Source organism: Podarcis tiliguerta (assembly GCF_965153285.1).
Source record: "Podarcis tiliguerta genome assembly, chromosome: 13".
Taxonomy (NCBI): Eukaryota; Metazoa; Chordata; class Lepidosauria; order Squamata; family Lacertidae; genus Podarcis; species Podarcis tiliguerta.
In genome coordinates this window covers 27,289,826-27,302,798 of record NC_139546.1, presented here as the reverse complement: position 1 = coordinate 27,302,798, position 12,973 = coordinate 27,289,826, and the positions used below count along the sequence as shown (strand labels likewise).

The 12,973-nt window shown below is 41.3% G+C and overlaps 2 protein-coding genes across 4 annotated transcripts; one reads left to right on the top strand and one right to left on the bottom strand.

The window, feature by feature from the left end:
• Positions 1-2,583: 2,583 nt before the first annotated feature.
• LOC310663312 (olfactory receptor-like protein OLF3) lies at positions 2,584-4,410 on the top strand. Its single transcript, XM_083411042.1, has one exon. The coding sequence runs from the start codon at positions 3,015-3,017 to the stop codon at positions 3,957-3,959; it is 945 nt and encodes a 314-aa protein (XP_083267168.1). The 5' UTR covers positions 2,584-3,014; the 3' UTR covers positions 3,960-4,410.
• A 1,340-nt stretch (positions 4,411-5,750) lies between these two features.
• On the bottom strand, positions 5,751-12,130 carry LOC310663306 (butyrophilin subfamily 1 member A1-like). Of its 3 annotated transcripts, none has more exons than XM_083411040.1 (5): positions 11,250-12,130; positions 10,593-10,810; positions 9,201-9,524; positions 7,706-7,816; positions 5,751-7,096 (listed from the first exon to the last, which is right to left on the bottom strand). In XM_083411040.1, exons 3-5 carry the CDS (start codon positions 9,475-9,477, stop codon positions 6,588-6,590), a joined length of 897 nt encoding a protein of 298 aa, XP_083267166.1. In that variant the 5' UTR covers positions 9,478-9,524; positions 10,593-10,810; positions 11,250-12,130; the 3' UTR covers positions 5,751-6,587. The 3 variants fall into 3 exon arrangements, with proteins under 3 accessions (XP_083267166.1, XP_083267164.1, XP_083267165.1); XM_083411038.1 differs by having other exon boundaries at positions 9,201-9,618; positions 11,250-12,129; XM_083411039.1 differs by having other exon boundaries at positions 9,201-9,618; positions 10,593-10,748; positions 11,250-12,129.
• Positions 12,131-12,973: the final 843 nt, after the last annotated feature.

Below are 12,973 nucleotides of genomic sequence, written 5' to 3'. Positions count from 1 at the left end.
CTCTTTCTTTAGCATCTGTTAACAATTTATATTGTATTCTCGGTTTCTTCCCCTGCCAGACATATCTTGAAATTGCTTTTTGCCATTGTTTAAAGATTGCTGTCCCTTTAATTGGAATTGATTGAAATTGGAATTGATTGAAATAAAAATAATATCTTTGGTAGCACATTTATTTTTATAGCCGAAATCCTTCCCCAAAATGACAATTTCATCCTTCCCCATACTTCCAGGTCTCTCTTAATTCCATTCCACACCTGTGTATAATTATTTTGAAATAAATCTACGTATATTCTTTGTGGTTAATCAAATTCCTAAATACTTAACTTTTTTAACTGCTTCTATACCAATCTGCTGCTGCAACATATCCACCAAGTCTTGTTTCGTATTTTTAACTAATGTTTTAGTCTTTCTTTTGTTTAATTTAAAACCTGCTAGTTGTCCAAATTGTTCTATTTCTTTAGTAACCTCTTTGGCATTGTTTAATGGTTCTTCTATAGTTAGTACCAAGTCATCTGCAAAGGCTTTTACTTTATGATCTTTCCAGCCAACTGAAATTCCTTTTATTTTCTCATTTTCTCTTATTGCCCTTAGGAAGACTTCCAGTACTGATATGAATAGTAGTGGTGAAAACGGACACCCTTGTTGTGTACCTTTCATAATTTCAATATTTTCAGTTATTATATTATTTACTATCAGTTTTGCTTTTTGATCAGAGTATATCACTTTTATACCTTTCATAAATGATTGTCCAGTGTCCATTAATTCCAAGTTCTTTATCATAAATTCCCAAGATATATTATCAAAGGCCTTTTCCACATCTGCAAACATTAACATCGCTTGTTTATGATTCCTTGCTGTCAGATATTCAAGTATGTTCACAATATTCCTTATATTATCTTTCATCTGATGACCAGGAAGAAAACCTGCTTGATCTTTATGTATTATCTCATTCATTACTTTTTTCAGCCTATTTGCTAATATACTTGCAAATAATTTGTAATCATTATTTAACAGCGAAATTGGCCTATAATTCTTCACTTGTAATAAATCAAAGTCTGGTTTTGGTATTAATGTAATATATGCTTCTTTCCATGTTTCTGGTATTTCTCCTTTATCTAATATATTATTCATCACTTCTTTCATTGGTACAAGTAGGGTGTGCTTTCATTCTTTATAATATTATGCTATGAATCCATCCGGTCCTGGTGCTTTTCCACTTTTTAGTTGCTTTATTGCATCTTTAATTTCTTCTTCCTCTATTATTCCATTTAACCATTCTTTCTTTTCTGTCGGAATTTGTTGCACTCCTTTCTGTTTCAAGAATTCCTCTATCTTCTTTTCCAGTTTTTTTTTTAATACAATTGTTTATAAAAATTAACAAATCCTTTTCTGATTTCTTTCGGATTTTCTACTTCTTTTCCATCCAATATTATTTTATTTATTGTGCTTTGAGCTGTTCTTTTTTTAATTTGCCATGCCAACCATTTACCTGATTTATTGGCATATTCAAAATTCTTCGGTCTCATTCTTTTTATAACCCATTCCACTTCTTGATTAATTATCATTGCAAATTGGCTTTGTAACATCTTAATGTTCTGATTAATTTTTCCATCTTTCCGGTTTTTTATTAGCTTTTTTCATTTTCTATAATCTGATTTAAAATCTTCTTTTTCCCTTTCTCTCTAAAAATTTTTCTGATGCTGTTTTGTTGTATAAAGAAACCTCGCATAACAGCTTTACTAGCGTCCCAAACAACATTCATTTGGGTTTCTTTATTACAGTTATTTACAAAATACTCTGTTAGCATCATCTGAGCCTTCTCATTTATTTTTTCATCTTCTAACAAATTTTCATTTAATCTCCATCGAAAAGTCTTTTCCTCTAATTATTTTATTTCACACTTAATTGCATTGTGATCCAAAAGTATCTTTGGTTGTATTTCTATTTTTGTAACTCTAGGTGTTAGTTCACTGGATAGCCACACATAGTCACTTCTTGAAGCCAGTTGATTTGGTTCTGAAAAATATGTAACTTGCTTATCTAATGGATGTCTCAGTTTCCAAACATCTATCATATTGCAATCCTCTATCATAGAAGGAAAAAAGTCTTTGGTAACTTCCCTTCTTTTATTTTCTCTTATTTTCTTGACCTGTCCAAAAGCGACCCTTCCAAAAAGAAGCAACCCCAGCTTCACAATGGGACCTGCACAGATTTGTATTACCAAGCTTAATGCTGTCTCCTGTCTGATACACACACAAAATCACAACATTAAGCCAGTGGATGCCCTTCACAGTTGTTCTCTGTCCAGTTCAGGCCAAGAATCTTGCAGAATCAGTTTTTCACATGAGATGGGAAGTTACATTTATCCTGAAAAGGAGGGTCGTCCCCCCCCAACCTGTCCCTACTGTACTTAATACATCATGCCTGTATTCATTGAGAGTTGCAAGGTATTAAGCAGGGATGGGGAACCCGAAACTTCTAGATCAGGAACCCGAAACTTCTAGATCAGAACCTAAGGCCCGTGGGCCGGGTGTGGCCCAATCCCCTTCTCAATCTGGTCCGCGGATGGTCTGGGAATCAGTGTGTTTTTACATGAGTAGAATGTGTCCTTTTATTTAAAATGCATCTCTGGCTTATTTGTGGGGCCTGCCTGGTTTTTTTACATGAGTAGAATGTGTGCTTTTATTTAAAATACATTTCTGGGTTATTTGTGGGGCATAGGAATTCGTTCTTCTTTTTTCTTCCAAAATATAGTCCGGCCCCCGATGTGGTCTGAGGGACGGTGGACCAGCCCATGGCTGGAAAACGTTGCTGACCCCTGTTCTAGATGTTATTGGATTACAACTCCCACCATCCGTGACCATTGACCTTGCTGGCTGTGGCTGATGGGGACAGGAGTCCCACAACATCTGGAGGGTGACAAGTTCCGTATGTTAGGTGTAAAACCATCCCTGTTCCAAAACTTCCCATTTCAATCCTGATTTCATTCTCTTAGCTCAAGCATTGTGTGTGTGATGGAGCAATACAATCAAACAACTGCCCTGGAGTTTGTGTTTCTGGGATTTTCCAAAGATCAAGACACCAACCTTTACCTCTTTGCAGTGGTCCTTTTCATGTACCTCATCACCCTGACAGGTAACACACTCATCATCGTGGCCATCCACATAGACCCACGGCTCAGCACACCCATGTACTTCTTCCTGAGCTATCTGTCCTTCCTGGACATCTGCTACACAACAAGTGTGGTGCCTCAGTTGTTGATCCATTTCCTGACCAGCTACAAGACCATCTCCTACAACAGGTGCATGGCTCAGCTCTATCTCTCATTCGCCTTCGGAAGCATTGAATTTATCCTCTTGGCAGCCATGGCTTATGACCGATATGTGGCTGTCTGTCATCCGTTACATTACAAGGTCATCATGAGCAGGACAGTGTGTACACAGTTGGTGCTAGCATCCTGGACAGCTGGATTTCTCAACGCTCTCCTGCATACAGTGTTCACTGTGCGCCTTCACTTCTGCAGCTCCAACATCATCAATCACTTTGCCTGTGAAGTCCTGGCTGTTATCAAGATTGCATGTTCAGACACTTCCATCAATGAGATTCTGTTTCTGGTGACAGGGTCCATTGTGCTGGTGATCCCCTGTATTGTGGTCACACTTTCCTACATCTATATAATCTGTGCTATCCTACGTATCCAGTCTTCAGGAGGTCGTCAGAGAGCCTTCTCCACATGTACCTCTCACCTCACCGTAGTTGCCCTCTGCTATGGCACAGCAATCTTTGCTTACATGAGCCCCAGATCCAACACTTCACCCAACCAGGACAAGATGCTGGCTTTCTTCTATGCAGTCGTTACTCCGATGCTCAACCCTATAATCTACAGCCTAAGGAACAAGGAAGTCAAAGGAGCCCTGGCTAGAGCAAGAGGGGAAAATATCGTTTCTGAAAGGCATTGATCCATTTGTGAATTTGTATACGTCCAGTAAGGTGGCAGAGCAGACGGAGACATGCAATTTGCTTAATCACTTAATTATTCCACACAATGGACTTGTATAGAAACTGACTCTAGGAGGAAACATTGTTTTGATACAAGATGAACATTTAACATTGCCAAAAAAGAAACAAAAGCATTGAGGAAGTAATGGGCATGAAAAGGAGAGTCACTGAAAGTGTTGAGTGATCCTGCCACCTCAAAACAATTCACCTGCAACCCCAAGAGGAGTGGTTTGGAGTTTGATTTTGCCCCATTTAGCAGATTATCAGGTTAATCCAAATTTGCAGGGGAAACATGTTGAGGTTGGTGCTGCTTGCGTGTAACATCTTATGTACTAGGTAAGCTAAAGGGGAATGCAAACAATAAATACGCCCCCAAGGTATCTTATCTATATCTCCTCTTTGCCCTCTCTCTCACAGGCTCTTGCTACCTATCCTAACTCCTTCATTGGACACCTCTCGATTCCATACTTTTAAATCATCAACAAGGAATGTCACAAAGGAGGCATTCCATTGTTACCTTGACAACCTACCTACCTGGACATAGGCCACTTCTCCTACTGAGGCAAGATTCTGCTTACTCCAAGTCCTCTGCTGTGTTGCCAAAATGTTTTCTAATTCCCCCTGCCCGCCCTCTCAAAAGTGGCCATTTATATATATTAAAGTCAAGAAGAGATGGTAGCCTTATGCTGAACTAGAAGCTTGATACCTATAGAATATTTTGGATATTAACCAATCCAAAATAACTGTTGTGTGCCACTTCAGTCCTCTCAGTGGACTCAGTCCATTCACACATATCGTTAGGAGCAAAGCAGCTGCTTTTTCTCCCATGAGAGATGAGGTGTTGCTGAAGTTTGCATTTGAGAGTACTGAAACCACAAGCCGATATTGGAAGTGCAAAGGTGCATTGGAATCTCCAGTGTGTGCTAACGAGTGGTGGAGCAAATATACCCATAAGTTACCCTCTTTTGCAAGTATAATGCACTGGGGTGGAGAATATATGAGAGAAATACAGCAAATTGTCAGAGGCAAATCTCACCAAGTTGAATGGGACTTACTCCCAAGTAGTTGTGCTGCACCAACACTGACAAGGACCACTTCTCAGTCATGTCACCCATCCTGACACCAAAATATAGCTTCTTTGTTGTTAGCTGAGGTGACGTTATTTTGAGAGGAAGAGAATCGCATCAGCTGCCATTTGTTTTTCACACAAAGCCGCTTTCTGAGGTGGTTTTTCGAATTTTGAGAAACTCAAAATGGCTGCCTCCTTTGCCACTCACCGGGGGCCACCGTTGTAGTGGGCTGCAAATGAATATGTACAGAAAACCACAAACCTTTACTGAGCGAGCAGACTGTGCCTCTAAGCACTGTCCTTTTCTTCGAGAGATGCAATGTTAAATATCCCTCCAAAGAAAAGGCAGATTTAATCAGACTTGTGGAAAATATAAAATCACAGTGTGCTGTTCCACATAACCCTATTTTTAAACCTGAAGCATAAAAACAACAAAAAGAACATTTTACACATTTGGATTTCTTCTCTTTTCATAGTGGAATGTCTTACAAACCCCCTCAATGTTTTTTTTATTATAATTTGACAGCAGATGCAGAGGCTTAAAAGGCAACCCATGCCATTCTTTGGGGTGGAGGAATGAACAATGTAAGCATATTCATCAAAAACTTAGGAGACCCACCAAGCTCCATAGGACTTAATCTCAAGTAAACACGCCAAAGAAATAAATTTGTGTGAGGGGCCATTTCTTTTCTTTTCTTGATTTTGATAAGACTTTTTATTGCAAAGTAAAGACATCAATACCAAGCCATACATAAAGAATAATATAAAGAGAAAGAAAGAAAAATGAAGAAAAGTGGGGAGCAAAGAAAGGTAGACAGTAAAAAAATAAAAAAGTATAATATTTCAATACAATAAACATTATTTTACAAAATAATAATAGTAATAAGACTTCCATCACTCTCACAACACTTCCTTTCACATTTCATATTTTATCTGTATTTCAGTATTATTTTCATCTTAATATATAGATATGTATATAAGTATGTTTCCCCTTTTCCATTCATGAGGTCATTCTAGACACAGCCAAATTTTTACATTAGAACCTTGTCTTTCTAAATAATCATTCAAGCACTTCCATTCTTTCTTGACTGTATTCATTGGCTTTAGTCTTACTACATCCGTCAATTTGGCCAGTTCCAAATATTCACATAATTTACATAGCCATTCCTCTTTGGTCGGTACCAGGAACCAGCTGAGGGGCCATTTCACCAACTCATCTCTCCTTAAATTACTGGCTCAATTTCATAATTGGTTGGTGGATTCACTGTTTCTTGCCACATCTAAGGCTGTGTACACATTACTAGGTTGTCCTGATTCCTCAATTTGAATCCAGGCAGGTTTGGCGGGAAACGCATCAAATTGTGATTATTTCCTAAGAAACCACATATGGATTGTAACTAATGTTGTGTACACACTGCTACCAAGCCAGTGATGAAAGCACACTGGTTGCGGAGCAAACAGGAATGTGTACACAGCCATAGTGCAGGATTGCAGCCTAAGTCATCTTAAAAATGTGCCCTTATGAGATTTTCAGGGGGATCTCAGTATCCCAGACCTGGAAAAAGGGAAACATCCTCTCAGAGAAAGGATAGTTGAAAGTATAGATAAGTTCCATGGAGTCGGCGTCATAAAAGGAGAGGATTTCAAAATCGTACTCCAGGAGTATCTTGATCCGTCGCGGGGATTTCCACAGTGGAAGGACAGTGGAAGGAGAGGTAGAGGCCATGTATTCTCCCTCAATCAGCTGCAGTGCCCAAAACCCCTCAGTAACTCTGATGCATTGGTACCATTTTCTCCCTATGGATTCCCGGACTGCCCCGATGGCCCATGCTTTGGCCTTGCCCACCTCTACCACCCATTCCATAGTCCCAGAGGTGATGCCTTCTGCTCCGAGGACACATGGCGAAAAATTGAAGCGCTCAGGGTTGTCAGGAAGAACCTGGGCCTGCCTGCCCAGGTACACACTTTTCCGATCTTCAGAAAGGATGAGGGTAGGGAAGGCTGTCTTGGGATCCAGTGTGACTTCCACTAAAAACAGAGACGGAGATTAGTTTGCAAACAACCTTACCAGCTGAAGAAATGACTTTCTACTCTAGGGGTTGAGAACCTTTGGCCTTCCAGATGTTGCTGAACTACAACTACCATCATCCCTGGTCATTGGCTGTGCTTCCTGAGGCTGATGGGAGTTGTAGTTCAGCAATACCCGGAGGGCCAACTGTTCCCCTTACCTGTTCTCCTGCTTTAGTGGTAACAGTTTCCAGAGCACAGACATCTCAAGGTGGAGAACATTTTAGGAACAGTGAATGTTATTTAATGGTACCTTTGCTAACCAGAAAAAAAACATGTACTATTTTCCTTCCTAGGATAAGTTCCAAAAACAAAACAAAAAACAACTTTGTAGATTTGGGCATAGTTTCAGGTTGAACCCAGGAAAGCCTTCCTAGAAATATTACAGGTATATTTTTATGATGCAATTATGATAATTACAAACTCATATTCATAACTATATCATTGCTGGTAAGAAGAAGAAAAAGGCCTTGATAATTATAATATGGTAAGTATAACTTAAAATTGCACATTATCTTCAAAATTACCATTCCAGAAGGCGTCTTCTTCTATTTGTTCCCATAAACTAACCTTTCTTTTGAGTCCCGCAAAACTTGTCAGTAATACTGGACAGCAACCTTTCTTCCCGTTTTCTTTTTTCTTCCCTGGTCGAGGCCGCTGTTTTCGTAGGCTGCAGAAAAACTGTTGTTGTTTTAAAAAAAGGACGCTCTTGTTAAAAATAAGTAAATAAAAGAAAGAAGATTTCCCATCCCCTTTTTGCTCCTCTTACACTGCATGCACAAGAACAGTGTCCCTTTGCGGAAGTCCCATCAATAAACTGATGCAAATAGGATCAGGGTCTGCATAGTTTTGCAATAGTCAGGCCTCCTCCAGACTTTGCATCATTGACATAGGGCTCATGGAATAGAAATGTGCAGTGTAAAGCCTGAGGCTGTTCTGTGGGCAGAGTTGCACCCATCATCGGAGGGCCGCAGTCACATAGAAATATCACAATAAGAAACTGCTGGAGGCCCAGTGTCACACCTGGCATAGTCTTGGATCTGCCAGGGCCCACAGCCCCCCAAAAGCACATAACAAATATGGTGGTATGTAGCTGCCCATTGGCTAAGCCTCCATATGTGCTTGGACTTTTTCACAAGGCTAGTACAGTGGTACCTCGGGTTAAGAACTTAATTTGTTCTGGAGGTCCGTTCTTAACCTGAAACTGTTCTTAACCTGAGGCACCACTTTAGGTAATGGGGCCTCCTGCTGCCACCGCACGATTTCTATTCTCATTCTGAAGCAAAGTTCTTAACCCGAGGTACTATTTCTGGGTTAGCGGCGTCTGTAACCCGAGGCACCACTGTACAGCTTCCTGCAACTGCGAGGCTCCATCATACAATATGGAGCAGGAAATAGCATGTGGCCGCCTTTTTAAACACAGGAGGTTGGGCCAGGCAGCCACTGCTACTCACTAAGCCCTAGTCAGCTGCACTGAGGTAGTGGCAGTCCCAGTGATGTCGCCATGGGCAAGGAAGGGAGAATCTCTGCTGCCAGGGAGGCAAGGGAACAAAGCATGAGTTTGAGGTATCAGGGACAGTGGTGAGCTCACCAGGCGTGGAGGACAAGGGCTCCACGGCAAGTATGAGGCCCTTCAAGGACCGTTGCTGGCCCTTTACTGCTGCATTGGAGAGACGGGTTTTCATCTTAGAATCACAGATTCGTAGAGTTGGGAGGGACCCGCCTGGTCATCTAGTCCAACCCTCCTGCAATGCAGGAATCTCAGCTAAAGCATCCATGACAGATGGCCATCCATTGTTGCCTACCCAGGCACACAGCAGACGAGTGAAGGCCGTTTGGTGCTCACAACCACACCATACATTTAAACACGGATTCCGCCCAAAGAATTATGGGAGCCATAGTTCGTAGCTCTGTGATGGTTGAACTGCAGTTCCCAGGATTCCGTGGGCAAAGCCTATGGGCATTTCTCAAGCATGTTTAATACACGGATGAAGCGCAGAATTCACAGCAAATTGGACAAGAGACGTACGAAGCCTGGAATGGTGGGGCTCCTTTGTTTACTTACACGCTGGCATCTCTTGTTTGACTTTTGCCGACAGATCCTTTCTATTTATTCGGTCGAGGATGTTGACTGTCATCTGCAATGCTTTCGCCTCCTCGTAGGCCCTGACCATGAGCCGTGCTATTTCAGTGAGGTCGGCCTTCTCAGTCTTACAGTGCCGGATCGGCTTGTAGCCTTGCTCCAGGGGGTAGTCTTCAAGGTGCATCTTAAACCTCTTGAATTCCTCCTCTGTGAGCTCATCCAAGTAGTCCACCAATTTGCAGCAGACACTGTTGGACATCTTGGCCCCTCCCAGTCAACGGTTTACGGAAGGAGGAAAAATGGTCTCTAGGAGAAGGAAGGTGAGTCAATTCTCTTCTGATTGGACTGAAGAAGCAAAGACGGGGCTGACCAGTTTCTGCAAAGTGTCATGAGCTGTGAGCTGAAGGATGCACAATAATTTTACAGAACGATTTCAGTTTCATAAAAGGAGTCTCCTCAACCCATTTATTATTATTATTATTAGTAGTAGTAGTAGTAGTATTATAGTATACAGTATAAGCAACTTAATGACAAAATGCAAACAGGGAAAACCAATTAAAAGCCACTAAAAAGAATAAAACAACAAACAATATCACATTCCTAAAATGTTCATCCAACAATACGGTAAGAGGGACAAGTTTCTGGGGAAAAAACATAATGTCAAGGGGAACCAGTGGTTGCAAAAATCACCTACCTGCCTCTAAATAAAGGTGAGCCCCACCTCACCCCAAAATGAATGCTAAATAGGTAGAAGTCACATAATAAAAATAGATTGGCCCCATTCTGCTCAGTTTTCCTTTTGTTACAAAACAAATATGCTCTATCTCCGCAGAGCTCTGTAGAAGTGATGTTCTGCCTTTTCATGCTCTGTGAGCATCAAATATACCACAGAGTACTCCATTATGTGTGCATATTGGGTACATTCAGGTCAAGTTCCAAAGTCTGTTTGACAAAAAGTTAGAGGGGAAGCTGTGATAATTACAGCAAAAGCAAGAAAAGAACTTTGCAGGAACTATGTCTGTCCGTATTCAGGAGTAAATTATATTGAATTCAATGGGGTTTTTTCTCCCAGGTAAGCACAACAAATTTATTTTCTAGTGCAGAAGTTGTGCTGTGGGTGCCCATCCCACTTCCACCTGACACAGGTATATATATTGCATATTATAAACAGTATATCACCCTGCTTCCGCAGCCCTGGCTCAGGTTTGTTTATTATTCTGTAAACCCAGCCAAACCTGTTGATCAGCGACGACAAGAGGACAAAAGAGACATGTACCGGTATGTACAGAACAAGAAGGAAGGCCCATTTCAAGTCAACAGCCCAGGCTCAACATTTAATTTGAGGGAAGGTTCAGACTTTGGGGGAAAACTCACCGATCCTTCCTCGCTGCGGTTGTCCTCTTTGGCATGGCACAGCAAATGAAAGTGAAAGTTCCAGGGAAGGTAAAACTCAATTCTGCCCCCCCTCCCAAAGTTGAAAGTGTCGTCATAGCTTGCTTGTGCCGCGGAGACTTTGAACACTGTTGCTTCCTTCAAAGTTTATAGCTAAAAAAAGGTTAGAAACCTTTCTCAAAAAACGATCTGCTCTGGCTCTATAGGAAAACAAGCATACATTAGATAGCCAGCTGCTTAAGAGGAAATAATCCTTGAGTAACTTTAACAGGAGCTCCATCTGCAGAGATCAATAAGGGAAGCTTTTCATGGCCTGGGGGTTTGTCAGCTGTTAATGCCAGCCGATTAAACTACTGTTAAAAGTAATAGGAGCGGGGGTCTTATATATTTTTTTGAAATCTAACACACACACCCCACACACACACATATGCACATTCATTTTCTTCATGTTATTCTGCTTTGCTGATGTTCAGTTTGGTAAGTCTATGATCCACTCTGCCAAAGAAATGAGACAGGAAGGTATCTGAATACTGGGAGCCGGGGCTTGTTATTTTCTTAGCGCCCTGGTAAAGTGTGTTAGAAATTTAATTAACTTCTGAATAGAGCAGGGATCCTGGCAAAAGCTTTAGGGGTCCATACCTGTTTCTTTGGTGCACCTCCCCTTTGGTCTGACATTTTCCGCCACTCTTCTCAATAGCTTGGGATTTGAAAGATAAAGCTATCCAATTGTTGCATGCTGGGAATCCCAGTTCTCCTCCATTAAAGAAATCCCACCCTCGTCCTTCTCCAGTTACAGGCTCCTTTCCTGTGCTTATGCTGCCCTCGTGTGGTCCCATTCCTGTTCACTATAGGCATCGAGTTTCTTGTTCAGTATAGCAGCACAAGGAGGTGGGGAGGGATGGAGGGGGTAGCCTTTTCCTCTCATTCCGTGGTCTCAACAAAAATGCCAACTGCCTTTTGGAAAGGGAGGGAAGCTCCCATCCCAATGCAATAGCTTTTGGGGGGGGGGGAGGTGATTTTCAACAGGGCTATAGTACTGGGGGGGGGGGGGGCAAGTTAAATCCCACTTCCCAGTGCACCACAAGCTCAACTAGACTATCCAGCAGCCAGTTTTAAAAAAGGGGGGGGAGCGGGAGATTTATATATCTTCAAGTGACATCTTGTCATGTGTAGCTTGGCCCATAGGTCTACACACTAACAGTGAGCTCAGCTTTTTAGACTTAATGGGTATGAGTCAGCTAAAGTTGACCACTTTAAATTTCCATTGATTTTAGTGGTATTTAAGATTGGGTTTAATTCTGCCACTGGCATCCATACGAATTACGTGTTTCGCTCTGATGATTGTAGCTTGTTTAGCTTTGGTGCCTGCTGTAGACATGCGCTTCTGTTATAGGACCACGACACAGCGCATGCCAGTTTGCTAAAACGTAAGTTTAGCAGGTAACCCAAAGTACTGTAGAGCTGGGAGCTAACAGATACAAGTCTTTTCTGCAGTTATAAGTAAACTGGGGGTGGGATTTCCCAGGCAGTCACAGCCACAGCCTATGAATATGAGGTCACAATGGATAGATGAGGTCACAAAGCCAGTCTCTGGTGACTGGTCATGTTGCCTATGGTGATTAGTCAGGTTATCCCTGCATCTTATTGCTAAGGTGCAGTTGAGGTTGAAGGGATGAGGAGCAGGTTCACTTCACTCATTGTCTCTTGATGGCATTTCGGCACCAGGACATCTTCATTTTCTCAAGGTGCGTAGTATTGAATACAGAAATACAGAAAGAATACAGAATACAGAAAGGAAGGATTCCTGTATATTTCCCATTCATATTTTATCCCATGTCTCTTTAGAACTGTGTCTTGTGCTTTACTCTAGAATTAGGCTATGTAACAGCTTTATATAGCACTGTTTAAAGCAGGAATAGGGAACATGTGGCTGCTACTATCATCATCAATAAGATTTATATGCCACTTAATATGTAATATACCTAAGTGGTTTACATAAAGCATAGTAAGGTAAGAAAAATAAAAATGTATGTACAACATTTAAAACCAAAAACACAAAGTAATACATGAGTAAAAACAGAAAAGCTATCAATAAAGCATTCAGTTAAATATCAATAAATAATAGAACATGGTGAATCTGATGAGCCTGGGAATGCCAGCTTAAAGAGATGGGTCTTCAGGAAGTGTTTAAAGTTTGAAACTCTTTCTGCTTCATGAACTGCGCATGGAAGGGTGTTTGACCACTGGCTATGTTGAAAATAGCTGGAGTGGCACAGGTTCCCCATCCCTGGTTTAAAAAATAAACCCAGCAACAGGATTTTGGAGGTTCTCAGACAAGGCATCTCTGTGGGACCCCAAAACCT

Coding starts and splice junctions, on each gene's coding strand:
- LOC310663312 (XM_083411042.1), top strand. CDS start 3,015: ATGGAGCAATACAATCAAACAACTGCCCTGGAGTTTGTGTTTCTGGGA.
- LOC310663306 (XM_083411040.1), bottom strand. CDS start 9,477: ATGTCCAACAGTGTCTGCTGCAAATTGGTGGACTACTTGGATGAGCTC. Junction 7,817..9,200: donor CAAACAAGAGATGCCAGCGT/GTAAGTAAACAA, acceptor AAACAACAACAG/TTTTTCTGCAGCCTACGAAA. Junction 7,097..7,705: donor TTGCGGGACTCAAAAGAAAG/GTTAGTTTATGG, acceptor CTCTGTTTTTAG/TGGAAGTCACACTGGATCCC.